Source organism: Cydia splendana, chromosome 5, assembly GCF_910591565.1.
Source record: "Cydia splendana chromosome 5, ilCydSple1.2, whole genome shotgun sequence".
In the NCBI taxonomy this organism is placed as follows: domain Eukaryota; kingdom Metazoa; phylum Arthropoda; class Insecta; order Lepidoptera; family Tortricidae; genus Cydia; species Cydia splendana.
The window spans coordinates 214,626-233,742 of record NC_085964.1 but is presented as its reverse complement, the minus strand read 5'-3'; the positions used below and the strand labels follow the sequence as shown (position 1 = coordinate 233,742).

The window sequence follows — 19,117 nt, the reverse complement described above, 5'->3', positions numbered from 1 at the left end:
CCGCTTACCATCGGGCGGGCCGTATTCCTGTTTGCCACCATCATCGTATTATTAAAAATAACTTTATTATATCGGAAAAAAACAGATATTTCTCTTGCTAAGTTTATGACAATTATCACAAGAAACACTACAATTGTCAAGAAATTCCGACATATAACTCATTTCCTGTCAAGATTCACCGACAATTCTACAAATATGTCGACTAGAAAAAATAATTCTTGTTTCACAACATAATTGTAATACAGTCAGCAACAGAAGTCGCTATACACTCCAGGTGCTCAAAGAGAGGTGAACGCTTAAACTGTCAAAAAGTTGTTGACTGTCATGGTAGTATTTACTTGTGAGCGCTCAACGTGTCACAAATATCTTAACAGTCGATATTCATTAATTTCTACACTTACAACAAGTCTTTGATACCTTAGCTGTCAAAAAAGCACTGGTATCTAAGCGGTCAACGTGTCAAATATATCTGAACAATATGGAAACATAGACGTTTAAAGCATACAAGTATGGTCGAATATTGAATGAAAAATAGCCATGCTAATTTCAGGTAAAGCGTTTTGACAATCATCGAAAGCAGTGCAGACTTGTCATCACATACATCTATCTCACGTTTTGCTCTTCAACCATTTGACAGGGGCCTCTCGGTCAACTTACTGCAAACTATTTATTTTAGCAGAATCGTCAAAACGAATGACGAATGACACATAGCGAAAGCTAACTGAAGCCGAATTTAGAGCCAATTGTCAAGGCACGTTGTGGTCTCAGTAACAGGCGTTTGCTTTTTAAAGCAGAGACCGCGGGTTCAAATCTCAGTCGCACGCACCTAGAGATTACAGCCTTTTATTTTTTTTTGGGTTTCATTTCTATTATTAATTTGTGTCTTCTGGTTTTATGTTAATTTCGCATTAGTTTATATAATTTGTGAAGATATGTGACATGTAGCGTATGTACGACTTTCTAACAGGACGTTGTAGGTTTGAACCCGCAGTGGGCGTTCCTTAGATTACTCCTGTGCGGAATGCCATTTGATGTTTACTGCTAGGTTATATAACTAAAAATGGCCCATTTAGATCGGTCAGTATGGGAAAATCTAAAACTATAAGACATACACCGATCTCTTCTTAGGAACCATGTCATCGATTTTAGTAACAAGAAAAACTGCATTCATACATTTTAAAAAAAATATGTGAAATATATTGAAAAAAATGATGGTCTTTTCGAAAACTTACTAAAATAAATTAAAGGATATGAAAACAATGCATTTTATTCATTTCAGACATCATGTTTCATAGTAACATTTACTGCATAAGACCTACACAATCGATATCTAAATAGAAATAGCCTTAGATTAATTTTTCAAAACGTTCGGGGTTCGATTCCCGAGCTGAGTACACATTTTTTTAAATGTATGAATGCAGTTTTTCGTGTTACTAAAATCGACGACATGGTTCCTAAGAAGAGATCGGTGTATATCTTATAGTTTCAGATTTTCCCATATTGACCGATCTAAATGGGCCACCCTGTATAGTACATTTTAGTACAATAAGCGGGCTAAATAAATATATTAACATATATTTGCTCTACGGTTTGGAAGAACGGCCGCCTATGACCGTTAAATAAAAAACCGATCATTTTCGTAGAACCTACTTATTTATTGTCTAAGTTTGACACTTGACGATAAAATACTTCTTTGAGAAAGGAGGTGTCAATTCGTAGCTGCTACAGTATTTTTTTAAAAGTTAAACAGATAAAATGTTGATGCTTAGTTATCATTGAAATAACAACTGCCTAGCAATTGGTGGCACCCTGGCTGCTGACGTACGTGTTTGGCAGTGCGTGTAGGTATTAATGACAGCAGCTTGAATTTGAGTGCTTAGTTACCACTGACTTTCTAACCGTTATTGTCATTGTGATTAAATAAGGGTGTATGTGTTAAAGAAAAACTCAGAAGTTAAGATATATGTGACGAACTGAAAGCCTACGTGAAAATGACAACTTAGATGTCCTTATTTTTGTGACGATTGAAGTGTTTATGTTTTCATGGACACCTTGCCCGCTCAGGTATATCTGCTGCTGACTGTACATACAATTGTAGCAAAATGCCTGTCATGTTTGTAAGTATTTCTATAGAAAATATTTTATAAAATTGTAATATGTCACCTGTCGCTTGACAATTGTCGCTCGACATATGTCACTGACAATTGTAGCCGTGGTGAAATTGGAGCCTGATAGTGACCTAAAATAGACGTTAGTGAATCGTCAACTTTGTGACTAAAATGGTACGTTCTGATAGTGACCCCAAATAGACGTCAGTGAAACATCGTATTTGTGACCAAAAAGGTACGTCCTGACAGTGACCCCAAATACACGTCAGTGAAACGTCAACTTTGTGACTAAAATGGTACGTCCTGATAGTGACCGCAAATAGACGTCAGTAAAACGTCGTAATCGTGACCAAAAAGGCAGGTCCTGATAGTGACCCAAAATTGACGTTAGTGAGACGTCATGTGTGTAACCAAAAAAAAAGGTACGTCCTGATAGTGACCCCAAATAGACGTCAGAGGAACGTCATGTTTGTGACCAAAAAAGTACGTCCTGATAGTGACCCCAAATAGACGTCAGAGGAACGTCATGTTTGTGACCAAAAAAGTACGTCCTGATAGTGACCCCAAATAGACGTCAGTAAAACGTCGTATTCGTGACCAAAAAGGCACGTCCTGATATAGACCCAAAATTGACGTTAGTGAAACGTCATGTTTGTAACCAAAAAGGTGCGTCCTGATAGTGACCCCAAATAGACGTCAGTGGAACGTCATGTTTGTGACCAAAAAGGTATGTCCTGATAGTGACCCCAAATAGACGTCAGTGAAACGTCACCTTTGTGACTAAAATAGTACGTCCTGATAGTGACCCTAAATAGACGTCATTAAAACGTCAAATTTGTGACTAAAAGGTACGTCCCGATAGTGACCCCAAATAGACGTCAGTGAAACGTCAACTTTGTGACTAAAATAGTACGTCCTGGCTCCAATTTCACCACGGTGACAGGTGCGACAATTGTAAAACATCACTGTTGCTGACGTCACATGCATCCGTGGGCTACGGTTGCCGCTTACCATCGGGCGGGCCGTATTCCTGTTTGCCACCATCATTGTTTTATTAAAAAAAACTTTATTATATCGGAAAAAAACAGATATTTCTCTTGCTAAGTTTATGACAATTGTCACAAGAAACACTACAATTGTCACGAAATTCCGACATATAACTCATTACCTGTCAAGAATTACCTACAATTCTTCTAAATCTTGACAATTGTCAGAAACTTCGCAAAAGAGATATCTGTTTTTTTCCGATATAGTAAAGTTTTTTTTAATAAAACAATGATGGTGGCAAACAGGAATACGGCCCGCCCGATGGTAAGTGGTAACCGTAGCCCATCGATGCCTGTGACGTCAGCAACAGTGATTTTACAATTGTCGTACCTGTCGTACTTGGTGAAATAGGGGCCTGGTAGTGACCCTAAATAGACGTCATTAAAACGTCAATTTTGTTACTAAAAGGTACGTCCTGATATTGACCCCAAATAGACGTCAGTAAAACGTCTACTCTGGACGAATAAATGACCGACCTTATTATCACCTATAAATGACGTCGCCTGTGCGTCGCTGACGTCAGTTTGCTACCTGGGACATGATAGATCTCACGGTTGAAGGCGATAGTGCTTGTAAGTAGGTACATACTTCAAATATTACTCGATATATGTTATCTCTTATTCTTTACAGTATTTTTCAAACAGGAAGGGTACCTAATACGCTGACAGACGTCATCTCAATACAATTTTGCGAGGTTTTAGCATTTTTTTTAAGGCTATGAAATATATGGAGATAAAGATGACACCTGTCACCGTACCCACCGTGTTTGAAAAATACTATAAAAGTACCTGAAAATAAACAAGTATTTATGCAACTTGGTACCGACAAAGCGTTACGAGAGTCGTTTGTGGTGGAACCACACTTATTTAATCGCTGCAAAATGGCTGGTACTTTACACGGTTCTAAATTTAACTGTTTTCCCCTCTATAGCCTGAACTTATTGATTGACATTAATTGACCGAAGCGAAGCGAAGGTCTACGATTTGACTCGGGCGTTTTGCTTTCGTATGTCCGGATGTTCTCCTCTAACAGGTACCGAATTCTATGATTCGATAAAAATTTATTGTCGAGCCGGTTTTTGAATATTTTCAAAATGGAAAAGTTGTGATAGCTCGCGCTTAAACAAATAGTCGTATCGGTATCATAAGAGTGTATTCTTTTTGAGACATGTTTACAGATTAAATGGCCAAAAATTCAGAAAATTTATTTCGCTGGTTTTGGGGGTATTATGATATTTAGTTTGTATGTCCGGATGTTCTCCTCTACAGGTCGCAATTCTTAACCGTATCTCGTGAAATTTTATAACCGAATTCTATGATTCGATAAATAAAAATTGTCGAGCCGGTTTTTGGAATTTTTTTTAAATGGAAAAGTTGTGACAGCTCGCGCAAACAAATAGTCGTATCGGTATCATAAGAGTGTATTCTTTTTGAGACATGTTTACAGATTAAATGGCCAAAAATTCAGAAAAATTATTTCGCTGGTTTTGGAGGTATTAAGATATTTTAGTTTGTATGTCCGGATGTTCTCCTCTACAGGTCACAATTATTAACCGATTCTCGTGAAATTTTGTAACCGAATTCTATGATTCGATCATTTTTAGGGTTCCGTAACTCAAAAGGAAAAAACGGAACCCTTAGGATCACTCGTGCGTCTGTCTGTCCGTCTGTCACAGCCTATTTGCTCCAAAACTACTGGACCAATTAAGTTGAAATTTGGTACACATATGGAAGTCTGTGACCCAAAGACGGACATGTAATAAAAACAAATGAATTTTAAGCATAGGGGGCTCTTTTAGGGGGAATATGAGAAAATTAAAAAACAAAGTTTTGCAAACCATATTGTGTTACATACTAAATGAAAGGGCTTATTTTGAGGATCTCAAATATATTTTTTTTAGAATTTATATGAAATAGTTTAGAAGTTATTTAAGAAAATAGGCAAAAAATGAACATCCCCCCCCCCCTTAACTCCGATACTACTGAGTCTAAAATTATGAAAAAAATACACATAATAGTTCTTTACATCTAGATGACAGGAAAACCTATTAGAAATCTAGAGTCAAGCGTGAGTCGGACTTAAGAAAAAAAACGCGGTTGGGCTATTTTAGGGACACAGCCGTAATGGCTTAATACGTGAAACTCGGTGTGGACAACTGGACAGCTTTTGCGAAGGCCGAAGGCCGAGCTACGCGTAGGGCCGAAGGCCCGAAGCATCCCCCAGTAGCTTTTTGAAACACACGGCTGAAGGCCGAGTTGCGGGAGGTTAGTGTTCAAACACAGAACAATTATAGTACAAGTGTCTGAATGCGAAGGTCGAAGGCCCGGAGCCTCCGACATGTGCATGCTTCCTGCAAAGGAGATCGTCGATTTTGTTCTATCTTTTGTTAAGCGATTGGGCCCGATACCTATAGATTACTGGAAAAACGTATAAGAAGTCTGCAATTAAGCGTGAGCCGGACTTAAGAATAAGAATTGCGGATAAGCTCTATCAGGGCCACAACCGCAATTGATTTACGTGAAACGTGGCGTGGACAGCTAGTGCGAAGGTCGAAGGCCGAGCTCTGCGTTGGGCCGAAGGCCTGAAGCATCCAAGAGAGGTGCGCCTCCACGCAAGGTCGAAGGATGAGCTTCAGGAGGTTAGTGCTCAAACAGAACAAATAACTGGTTTAAGTACGAGTAGCCAAATGAGAAGGCTGAACTGCCGTATATCAGAGGGTCTACCGCGAACACCGAAGTTCGCAAATTGCGGGGATTTCTCTTTTACTCCAATGAAGCCGTAATTAGAGTAACAGAGTGAGATGCCAGCAATTTGCGAACTTCGAACAAAATTAAAGATAGCCAGCCATGTGTGGAAAAATTGAATGTACTTATGAACTTCGCTTTGCTCGCTCGTTAGAAAATGTGTGCAGTACGGAACCCTTGGGACGCGAGTTCGACTCGCACTTGACCGGTTTTTTTTTGTCGAGCCGGTTTTTGGATTTTTTTTAAAATGGAAATGTTGTCACAGCTCGCGCTTAAACAAATAGTCGTATCGGTATCATAAGAGTGTATTCTTTTTAAGACATGTTTACAGATTAAATGGCCAAAAATTCAGAAATTTTATTACGCTGGATTTGGAGGTAATAAGATATTTAGTTTTTTCTTGAGAATGAGTAGCTAAATTTCGTCACCTTAAGTAAGAACCATCATGGCGTATTTTGCAAACGTTCGCTTTTTTTGTTTGCACAGAAGGTCTGGGTTTGATCCCCAGTAATTATATGCTGGGATATAACTTTTTTTATTTTTTTTACACATTTCGTATTGTTTTTATTTTATTTACTATATTGTCATCGTGCCCAATAAGATATGCTCGCGAGGTCTACAGCTCACAGAGCCACTAGTTAATATATGTAATGACCTGCAGTTGGACAAAGATCCAGAGCATTTCAACGAAGATGACTTACGCGCTGTGTTCGAATACGAAGCCAAGGTGGCGTTCCGCAACGAGGAGCGAGACAAGTACCGCAAGATGCTGCACGCCGAGTACGCCAAGCTGAGCCAAGTGCTCAACGAGGGCGTCGTCAAGTTCAACGCCAAGGTGCGGACCCCTGGCCACTGGCCAATAATACATTTTGATAATAATTGGGATTTAATACTAACTAATAAATAAACAAAAACCAAAAACTTACTAAAGTATTTGAACAAATTAAATTATCTCAGAAAAATATTTTAATTTGTTTTTATCAAGTAGAAACACTACTATATAAATTATAAACTGAAATAAATGTCATATACTAAGAAAAAGTGACCAAGGCCTCTAGTGCCCCAGGCTGGAATCGAACCAGCGTCCTCTGCTACCGCGGCAGATGCCTAAGCCACTCGGCCACCGGGTCACAGCGGCATAGGTCAAATTTTCCAAGTAAATGCACTTCTTACTGAAGGCTTATGGCGCCCCTTGGCCATCTCTAAGGTAGAACAGTAAGGTTCGGACCTTCTAACTAGATCACTCATGTAATACCGAGTTAGCGAGAGAGATGGCGCTGCCATCAATACTAAAGTATTTGAACAAATTCAATTATCTCAGAAAAATATTTTAATTTATTTTTATCGAGTAGAAACACTACTATATAAATTATAAACTGAAATAAAAGTCATATACTAAGAAAAAGTGACCAAGGCCTCTAGTGCCCCAGGCTGGAATCGAACCAGCGTCCTCTGCTATCGCGGCAGATGCCTAAGCCACTCGGCCACCGGGTCACAGCGGCATAGGTCAAATTTTCCAAGGATATGCACTTCTTACTGAAGGCTTATGGCGCCCCCTGGCCATCTCTAAGGTAGAACAGTAAGGTTCGGACCTTCTAACTAGATCACTCATGTGATACCGAGTTCTTTTTGCTAAAGTATTTGAACAAATTAAATTATCTCAGAAAAATATTTTAATTTGTTTTTGTGCATATACTTGGAAAATTTGACCTATGCCGCTGTGACCCGGTGGCCGAGTGGCTTAGGCATCTGCCGCGATAGCAGAGGACGCTGGTTCGATTCGAGCCTGGGGCACTAGAGGCCTTGGTCACTTTTTCTTAGTATATGACATTTATTTCAGTTTATAATTTATATAGTAGTGTTTCTACTTGATAAAAACAAATTAAAATATTTTTCTGAGATAATTTAATTTGTTCAAATACTTTAGTATTGATGGCAGCGCCATCTCTCTCGCTAACTCGGTATCACATGAGTGATCTAGTTAGAAGGTCCGAACCTTACTGTTCTACCTTAGAGATGGCCAGGGGGCGCCATAAGCCTTCAGTAAGAAGTGCATATACTTGGAAAATTTGACCTATGCCGCTGTGACCCGGTGGCCGAGTGGCTTAGGCATCTGCCGCGATAGCAGAGGACGCTGGTTCGATTCCAGCCTGCAGCACTAGAGGCCTTGGTCACTTTTTCTTAGTATATGACATTTATTTCAGTTTATAACCAAAAACTTGTCTCAAAATAAAATCTAAGTATGTATTCTAGGTGAAAGATACATGGTTGATGAAGCTCAAAGTAGATTCGGTTATCGGACAAGAGAACCTCAACCTCATGCGACTCCGTCGGGCCAACCTGGACCGCGTGGAAATGGCCGAGAAAATAGAGCACTTTAGGTAGTTTTTTTTAACTCGATTAAAAATAGAGCTGTACTCACTCTTTCTCAGCTAGAAGTCACTAATTTCATAGAAAATTTCCAGAGCGGAGATAGCGAAGCACTCGGCCGAAGAAGAGTCGTTGATGGAGCAGCTGCAGCAGATTCAGGAGCAGGGCGCGGAGGTGCAGGCGGCCTACGACGCGCTGGCGCAGAAGGACAAGTACCTCGAGCGCACCTTCAAGAGCCACTTCGCGGACCTCTCGCCCATCATTGTCGATCAATGCTACAAGTTCTTCAAGTTAGTTTAAAGCTATGATCACATACTATGAAGTACACACTAATATTCATAGTATTCATCATAGTAATGATGAACTTTTAGATAATTAAATTTGATGATTTGACCAAAGAATATTTAATACTTGAATTTCAAGAACTGGCATTGTCTTCCCGAAGTCGTTCGGTTATGCCCAGTCATAATAGTAAATTGTCAACCAAGGGATGAAAGGCACTCGAACGCAGTGAGAGCGGCAATAGTCCGAGGCTGAAATGATGCCTTTCACCCGAGTTAAACACTCTACTTTTCATTTCGAATACGAGGAAAGTAAAATGCATGTGTTTTTTTAAAAACATGACTAAGTATACATTTTATAGTATTTTTTGAGGGTACATACTTTCAATTAACAATTTAAATGTATCGTTATTTATCAAAAAAACCGGGCAAGTACGAGTCGGACTCGCACACGAAGGGTTCCGAACCATTATCTATAAAAACGGTCACCCATCCAAGTACTGACCCCGCCCGACGTTGCTTAACTTCGGTCAAAAATCACATGGGAGCCCCACTTAAATCTTTATTTTATTCTGTTTTTAGTACTTATTTGTTGTTATAGCGGCAAGAGAAATACATCATCTGTGAAAATTTCAGCTGTCTAGCTATCACAGATCACGAGATAAATCAGACAGACGGACAGACAGCGGAGTCTTAGTAATGGGTCCCGTTTTACACTTTGGGTACGGAACCCTAAAAATCGCAAAAGTATCATTATTTATGGAATGGGGACTCAAATATCAGAATGGAAATTGTATAACCAATCCATTTATACCCAAATTTCACTTACTTATCGTAAAAAAAAATATAAATTCGTACTTGGAACCTAAACCTAAACCTAATGACCCTCTTTCATAGCATGAAAAATGAAAATTAAGTTTCAATTCAATAGAATTGTGCAATATCACAGCCTGATTTTTTCCTTTGTGAATAAGGGCTGCAAGAAACAGATTCAATGTGGCAAATTTCAGGAAAAGCATAGGGAAAAGTTGACTGATTACAGAAAACGGCCGAAATGGCACATGCGAGCAACCATGACGCCGGTGGTGCTGTATGGGCTGGCGAATGCCGTACTCACCGGCGTGCGGCCCGCGCGGCTGCATCCCGACTGCGTCGACTTTTTCAAAGGGTAAGTATATACACATACTTGTACACGTTCAGAGAACAAACTAGGCTATATTAAATCGAGGTTAACCTTCTCGACGCCAAAACAAATGTGAAAGCACTCACTCATACGCCAAGCTGTTTTCTGCAAGACACCGAATGGTAGGTCATTTGATATTTGCCAGTCGCTTTTCGGTGAAGGAAAACATCGTGAGGAAACCGGACTAATCCTAATAAGGCCTAGTTTACCCTCTGGGTTGGAAGGTCAGATGGCAGTCGCTTTCGTAAAAACTAGTGCCTACGTCAAATCATGGGATTAGTTGTCAAGCGGACCCCAGGCTCCCATGAGCCGTGGCAAAATGCCGGGATAACGCGAGGAAGAAGAAGACCGAATGATAGGTCTAGGGATGTTACTTGTAACTATCGATACTAAATATTATTGAAGAACTTAGTGTACAATGGACCTACGCATGCTGTGTTCATATTATATTCCTTTTAATTTCTTTCAGTTAAAAAACACTATGAGAGTAGGGTAGACCGGGGACAATTGAAACAATTTGCCTTTAACCGCCAGCCGTTATATTTTTATGAGTAGAAAGTTGTACGCCCAAAATTTCAAGGTTAGTTATCTGGTTCCTAAATGAAATGTATTTGGATAGTCTATAATCCATAGTTTTTTGACAATCATTTAATAAAGAGTATGGGGCAGCATGGTTCAATTGGGGTTCCCCTCATCTGGCATACTATTGTTTGTCAGAAATACAGTTCGCATAACATGTATCGCAAAATGATTTTTTGAATGATAATTTTGCATAACTATTATAAATAAATAAATAAAATAAAATAAAATAAAAATAATTTATTTCAGACAGTTGACAGTCCATATTTTAAATGAAATAAAATTAAAATTACAATTAAATTAAAGATAAAATATTAAAATTAACAAACAACTTACACATAATTAAAATACAATTTAAATTTGAAATTACTATTAACATTCATAAATAACATTAGATTAAATTAAATTTACAATTATTAAAACTAACATGTAGGGAGGACCAGTGCTTTAGCAAGCCACTGTCCCACCTGTTACCCACTATAGCCAGGAGGCTGTGGCGGCTGTCACGCACCCTGCTTAGCATCGCGGCGCAACGCTTGCGGAGCGTGGCGTGGAAACCGTCCACGCTCGCGTCCGCAAACATTCCGGACGCGCTACAGTGCCGCGGCAGCCGCAACAGGACCCTGAAAGCGTCATTATACTGGACTCGCAGAGCGTTTAACGATCGCTGAGTGTATCTTGTCCATAGGCTACAGGTGTACAGCGATGTACAGTACGCTTTAAATAAGGTTATCTTTACTTCCCATACAACCATTTCCAGTCGCCGTTACGACGCGGTGTTGACACATCTTGTGTCGACACCGTCTGTTTCGGTCACAATTCCAGTCGCAGAGTCGTCGCCGTGTTGACACAGTTACCAGAAATGGGGAAGGGTCGACACATGACACAAAGTGACATAAAGTGTGGTCGCCGTGTGCACACATTGTTTCGGGTTTGCGACTACTTTATGCCAAAATCATTCGTTCATTCGTTCATTTTGTTCCTGTCAAATGGAAACTGTCAGATGGAAAAATACTTAAATAAAAATAAGTGACATTAATACGCCATCTCTTAAACGGATTACAAGACGTAATTATATATTGTTTGCATTTATATTACAATATGACTTAAATTATTATGGGGAATTAAACTGCTCGAGTGATTTGATAAACTAAGTGTAATATAATCAACGCGCCACCACATTGTTGTAGTTTAGCCGGAAATGAAATTGTTTACTTCTCAGTGCCTGTGTTCATAACTATATTATTTGAAGCATTTTTAGTACTTCGATGCGTATACTATACTTAAATAACAGAAATAACGCTTTACATACTACCAAACTTGTTAATTATGATGTATAAATAATTAAATATGGTTTAAGGCTGAGAAATATTGCAGTCACAAAGTAGTTGCAATGTTTCGACTTTGTGTCGACTCTGTGTTGACACATGACACGCGCTGTCAAAAGTAATAACAAAGTTACTGGATTTGCAAAATGGCTCCTTGTGTTGATTTGTTTTCAGATATTCTCAAAGTGTAAAAATGCCGTGGTCAGAGATGGGCATTAATCGATTAACTGTTTATTCGACTAATTAATGGAATAAAAAAAGTTAATTCTCAAATTTTAATCGCGATTAGTTTAGTCGACCTAACATAGATTGAAATTGAATTAATCTGAATATTAATCGAATAAATTATCGATTAAATCTCGATTGAAAGTTGACAGGGGGCCATTTTTGTACGTAAAAATAATAGAAATGTCTTGCATGCAGATGGTAGCAAAACACTTTGTCATAAAAGTCGAGATGGGTGTCGATATATAGGTTTTAGGGAGTGCCGATTTCGAAAATAATGATCATTTTGGGATCCGAAATGGCGGCCATGCACTGTGTCATAAAAGTCGTCATGGATGTCGTTTTATACGTTTTAGGGGGCCCCAATTTTGAAAATGATGACCATTTTGGAATCCAAAATGGCGGCCATGCACTATGTCATAAAAGTCGTCATGGGTGTCGTTTTATAGGTTTTGGGGGGCGCAGATTTAGAAAATGATAACCATTTTGGATTCCAAAATGGCGGCCATGCACTATGTCATAAAAGTCGTCATGGGTGTCGTTTTATAGGTTTTAGAGGGCGCAGATTTCGAAAATGATGACCATTTTGGATTCCAAGATGGCGGCCATGCACTATGTCATAAAAGTCGTCATTTATGTCGTTTTATAGGTTTTAGGGGGCCCCGCTTTCGAAAATGATGACCATTTTGGAATCCAAAATGGCGGCCATGCACTATGTCATAAAAGTCGTCATGGGTGTCGTTTTATAGGTTTTGGGGGGCGCAGATTTAGAAAATGATAAAACCATTTTGGATTCCAAAATGGCGGCCATCCACTATGTCATAAAAATCGTCATGGGTGTCGTTTTATAGGTTTTGGGGGGCGCAGATTTAGAAAATGATAACCATTTTGGATTCCAAAATGGCGGCCATGCACTATGTCATAAAAGTCGTCATGGGTGTCGTTTTATAGGTTTTAGAGGACACAGATTTCGAAAATGATGACCATTTTGGATTCCAAGATGGCGGCCATGCACTATGTCATAAAAGTCGTCATGTATGTCGTTTTATAGGTTTTAGGGGGCCCCGCTTTCGAAAATGATGACCATTTTGGAATCCAAAATGGCGGCCATGCACTATGTCATAAAAGTCGTCATGGGTGTCGTTTTATAGGTTTTGGGGGGCGCAGATTTAGAAAATGATAACCATTTTGGATTCCAAAATGGCGGCCATGCACTATGTCATAAAAGTCGTCATGGGTGTCGTTTTATAGGTTTTGGGGGGCGCAGATTTAGAAAATGATAACCATTTTGGATTCCAAAATGGCGGCCATGCACTATGTTATAAAAGTCGTCATGGGTGTCGTTTTATAGGTTTTAGAGGGCGCAGATTTCGAAAATGATGACCATTTTGGATTCCAAGATGGCGGCCATGCACTATGTCATAAAAGTCGTCATGTATGTCGTTTTATAGGTTTTAGGGGGCCCCGCTTTCGAAAATGATGACCATTTTGGAATCCAAAATGGCGGCCATGCACTATGTCATAAAAGTCGTCATGGGTGTCGTTTTATAGGTTTTGGGGGGCGCAGATTTCGAAAATGATAACATTTTCAATTTAAAAATGGCGGCAATGCACTATGTCATAAAAGTCGTCATGGATATCGTTTTATAGGTTTTAGGGGGCGCAGATTTCGAAAATGATGACTATTTTGGATTCCAAGATGGCGGCCATGCACTATGTCATAAAAGTCGTCATGGATGTCGTTTTATAGGTTTCTGGGGGCGCAGATTTCGAAAATGATGACTATTTTGGATTCCACTTTTATGACAAAATACGTAGCCGCCATCTTGGATTATAAAATGATCATCGTTTTCGAATTCTGCACTCCCTAAAACCTATAAATCGACATCCGTGACGACGCAAGTTATCTTTATTTTCAGATCTAACAAATTGCTACAGAATACAAAGGACAAAAAAGAAGCGAGGAGGTAATGAAACAAGCAAAAATACAGATGATTCCTCGACGCAATTGGGTGATTCTTAAATTGTGTCCAGATTTTTTTTGTCATAAAAGTTTATATTTTTCACATATTACTCTCACAAGTTCCGTGACATTTCGACCTTTACGGTTACCATCAGTTTGTCACTGACATAAACGCCGTCGAGAACGTAATTTACTTTCTATACATCTCGCTCGCACTCGCATATTAGTGCAAACGGGATGTATAGAAAGTAAATTACGTTCTCGACGGCGTTTATGTCAGTGACAAACTGATGGTAACCGTACTTGTAATTTTTTAAGTAAATGTTTTTGTTTATCTATGAAGATCTCACTAGAATAGTATAATCAAGGTATGTTTATATTTGATGAATGAAATAGTAACGCAAAAAAAAATATATTTGTGTCTTATATTCCTGCCGAAGACTTTTATTTTACCTTTTCCTTCTACACAAGTTTGGCCAAGTAATAAGAATTTAGGGCTCTCAATTTTATTTTGACTTCTACAACAGTAAAGCTACGAGGCCATGTTTGGTATCGTTTTCGTATAAATTCGCAGTACCAAATTTAGTTAAGGTATCACATTGACACCATTCCGAAGTAAAAACATATAAACTTATTAAAATATTTTCTTTTAAACTCCTCTTCACGCTTAAACTGCTGAACAGTTTTAATTTAAATTTGGTACACATATATTTTGAGTCCCGAGACAGGATATAATAAGTTACCTCAAAAATCATCCTTTAAAGGTGTGAAATGAGGTGTAGGGGGGAATTCAGAATTGACTTCTTGAAGAATACTGTTTAAGTTTAGGTTTGAAGTCATGTTTTTTCATCATTTTTAACTAAATCAAAGATGTAGACCATCCCAAATTTCATATAAATCGGTTCAGCGGTTATTGATTTCCCGTACAAATTTCCACGCCACTTTTCACACCTTCAAAAGATGATTTTGGTTATAAGATCTATCCTATGTCCTGTTCCGGGACGCAAACTATTTCTATACCAAATTTCAACGAAATCGGTTCAGCGGTTAAGCGTCAAGAAGAGTTTCAAAAAAACCGGCCAAGTGCGAGTCGGACTCGCGTATTAAGGGTTCCGTACATTAAGTCCGACTCGCGCTTGACTGCACATTTCTAATAGGTTTTCCTGTCATCTATATGTAAAGAACTATTTTGTGTATTCAGACGGACATACATACAGACGCACGAGTGATCCTATAAGGGTTCCGTTTTTTCCTTTTGAGGTACGGAACCCTAAAAAGATTTATTTTTATTTTGTGGAATGGTGTCAATGTGATATCTTAAATGGATTCAGCACCCCAGATTTATACGAAAACGATACCAAACACGGCCTAGCACCTTCACTGATATAGATATATCAAGATAAAATTGAGAGCCCTAAATAAACTTTCAAGAGCGGATATCTCAAAAACTATTCAACATATCGAAAAAATTGACTGAATAAACTTGTAACAAATTAAATAAACTTTCATTTTGTGAGCCATGAGCCAAGTGGCCATGTCGCTGAGATGCATAGTTTCCGAGATATAATCGAAAAACGGGAAAATGGGACCTTCAAAGCCCCCTCTCTCCCCCCCCGCTCAAGGGCTACGGCCGGGGACTTTTGATATGTTCACCTCCTAACTTGTCAAACCGAGTTACGGAGTCAAAAATTGTGTTCCGAGCATTTCCCTCTACAACTTTTGGAGCATTCGTTGCCTGACCTAAGTAGCTTATTGAATTTCTTTAAAAACTTTTCTGTAAAAGGTTGACGGGTGTTGGGTGTTTATATGGTTTCGGTCGATTATTATCATTTGCATTGCCCATGATGACTTACTAGAATTACGAGCACACGAGACACTAATAGTAGTTTGACAAACCTTGGTTTTCAAGAGGTATTTTATATTGACATTTGCTGTCACAAATTTGCTGTCAGATTTAGTCGCAAACCGCACGCAAAGTGCACACAAATGTGTCGACACCTTGTTACAGAAAAGTGTAGACACGGCGACGACACTTTGTTTCGAAACAATTCTAGACACATTGTGTGGACTCTGTTACGACACATCTGACATTTAGTTACCACTTTGTGATTCTGCGACTGGAATGGTTATATGGGTTGGGCTGTACATCGGCTGAACCTGCGCGCTATCATGTTTGCTCTCATCGCTAAAGCTCTGCGTTCCCTCTCGATGTCTGCATCATCGCGCAGATCTTCGGGAACCAAATGCCCAAGGTATTTAAATGAGCTCACTCTATTTAGTTCCTGGCCATCAAGAAGTATAGGAGGGACATACGATGGACTCTTGGTTCCGGCTTTAAAAACCATATATTCGCTTTTAAGCGCATTATACTTTAAGTTATGGTCACGAGCGTACGATTCGCACATGTTTATTAGTATGTTCAATCCTCCAACCGATGGGCTCAGCAACACCATGTCATCCGCATAACTTATATTATTAAAACAGACTCTGTCAATATGGCATCCGACATGGGTGCTGCTGAGTCCGTCGATTAGGTCGTTAACGTATAAATTAAATAATTTCGGTGAGCTTAGCCCCCCTTGCCTTACACCGCACTGCAATCCGTACTCGTCAGAAAGTACGTTGCCCCAACGAACGCTGTTCCTCTGGCCACCGTACCAACACCTAAATATGCGTGTTAGCTCCTTGGGAAACTTGACCTTGTCAAGCTTTTTCCAAAGTAGTTCGTAATTAACAAGGTCAAAAGCTTTGGAAAGATCCAAAAAGCACGCATATATAGGTGTCTTTCTTCTAGTATAATACTCGACAGCCTGCTTTAGACAAGTGATTGCGCTCTCTGTGGATAAGCCGGCACGAAAGCCGAACTGAGCGTCATGTATCTGCAAACACTTGTCCAGTTGCACACTAAGCAGGCCGTCGAGTACCCTAGCTATAATGGTTGCCAGAGAAACAGGTCTGTAATTCGTTTTATCGGATACATCACCAGTTTTATTTTTGATGATGGGAACTACTACCGTTTTTGTCATACTCTCAGGCAGGCACGAATGACTAATACAGAGATTAAACAGCATTGATAAGCATCTAGGTAGGTGTGGACCGGCGTACTGCAAATGCTCAACGCTTAAGTAGTCATGCCCGGGAGACTTTCCCCTTTTCATTTCCTTTAAAACTTTAGTGATGTCTTTCGCACTAAAACGAACTTGAAGGTCATTCCCAGCTCTGTCGTCGTGCATTTGCAGGTCCATGTTCCCGCTATATGATGTCTTTACACTGAAATGCTCTTTGAACATATTCGCAATATCCTTAGCGTTTGAAATGCCGTCTACACTGACAGAGAGTCCAGGCCTTGCCTCCATTCTTTTTGTGAGTTTCCAAAAACTGCGGAAATCGTTGTTACTGTGATGTGAAGCAAGTAGATCCATTTTAATTTGTTCCTGGTGGTTTTGAACCCACCTCAGCCTAGACTTAAATATTTTACGACTTGTGCACATCGCGTCAAAAGCACGTCCGGCATTAGGCTTACCACACAACACCCAGTTCTGGAAGCAAAGCCTGGCCTCCCTGTGCGCCTGACTAACATGTTTATTCCACCCTATAACCCTATTCGACCTGGAACCACAGGTGACTTCCTTACTCTGTATAGATGCCTCGCACAGTGCGTTAGTTATTTTAAGATACAGGTCATCCAGGATCACGACATGGTCAGAATTGTTACAGTAGTGGTCACAACAAGTCCCAAGCTCAGTAGGAAAATCGATTAGTTTTAATAATTCGTTACATTTATTCGTGTAACTATCGATTTCAATTGGTGTACGCTCGCCCCATACAATTTGTTTACTATTCGGTTTCAAGTTGTAATCACAAAGCTTAGATTTCACTACATCTATATTACATTTGATTATTAAAGGGTAGTGGTCGGAACAGAACACACCATAGTTAACGTAACGTAACGTCTATTACTTGGCATTACTATTACTACGCATACAATACATTTTGCAGCATATTATTTAGCAGAAAATTACTTTCGCCGACTTTAGTTTAGCATAATTTTATGTACCATAATCATCCTGCAGCATACTCTTATTGTGGCATAGTGATATTTTCTGCTATTAGCAGAAAAGTGGGTTAAGTTAAGTATGAACCGCGACCCCAACAAAATTTAACCTGTGCCAGGAAAGAAGGTTATATTAGGTTGGAACTGCGGCCTCCTATAAAAACGAACGGCTGCCGGAAAAGTAGGTTAGGTTAAGTTAGAACTGCGACCTCATACAAAAATGAACGGCTGCGAGCAAAGTAGGTTAGGTTAGAACTGCGACCTCATAACATTAAGATAGGTATGTACCTATCATTAGATTATGAAATTCATTTCATAATCTTTTTACCCGACGGACTTTATAGTTACCGATTATTTTACCGTATAAATACACTTTAAAAACTAGCAAACAGCAATTCCATCATAACTCTATCCGTCTGTATGTTACCTCTTCACGCTTAAGCCGCCAAAGTGATTTACAAGTAGATGGAATTTGGTATGCAGATAGTTTGAGAGAAGGACAAAGGGTAGTTTTATTAAATCTTTTTAACACCATTTCTCGTAGACGAAGACTCAACTTGATAACTTTATGCCACCTAAATATTATGCAATACATTTATCTGCGAAAACAATATTCGTTTAAAAGCAGTGGCGGATTTCCCATAAGGCACAGTAGGCCCGGGCCTAGGGCGGCAAGATATTAAGGGCGGCAAATTGAGACAAAAAAATTCGCTGATGATAACAAAAAATTACTCAAAATTAGGCCAGGCAACGAATTCTCAAAAAAAGGTACCTATAGAGGGAAATGCATGAAACACAATTTTTGACTTCGTACCTAACTTTATTTCGACTATCTAGGAGGTGAACATATCAAAAGTCCCCGGCCGTAGTCCTTGAGCCGGGGGAAGAAAGGGGTTTGAAGAACACATTTATCGGTTTTTCGCTTATATCTCGAAAAGTATGCGTTCTAACGACATGATCATTATACAAAATGAAAGCGGGTATAATTTGCTACAAGCTACAAGTTTTTTGATATCTTGAGGGCCCTCCACACTTGTGCGCGAATCGTGGCGCGAAGCCGCGAACGCGAGTGTGGCGTCGATTTCACAGATTGTTGACGCCTTCGCGCCTTGTTCCCCGTTTTTAGGGTTCCGTACCTCAAAAGGAAAAAACGGAACCATTATAGGATCACTCGTGCGAGTCGTGCGTCTGGCTGTCCGTCTGTCACAGCCTATTTTCTCCGAAACTACTGGACC

General features: G+C 39.5%; 1 protein-coding gene across 1 annotated transcript in view; it reads left to right on the top strand.

The window, feature by feature from the left end:
* LOC134790465 (cilia- and flagella-associated protein 43) overlaps positions 1-19,117 on the top strand; it is a 77,018-nt gene that overhangs the window by 35,776 nt on the left and 22,125 nt on the right. Inside the window, exons 21-24 of the mRNA XM_063761274.1 lie at positions 6,561-6,734; positions 8,153-8,280; positions 8,365-8,559; positions 9,593-9,718. Coding sequence (XP_063617344.1) covers positions 6,561-6,734; positions 8,153-8,280; positions 8,365-8,559; positions 9,593-9,718 — 623 coding nt within the window. The remainder of the gene's footprint in view (positions 1-6,560; positions 6,735-8,152; positions 8,281-8,364; positions 8,560-9,592; positions 9,719-19,117) is intronic.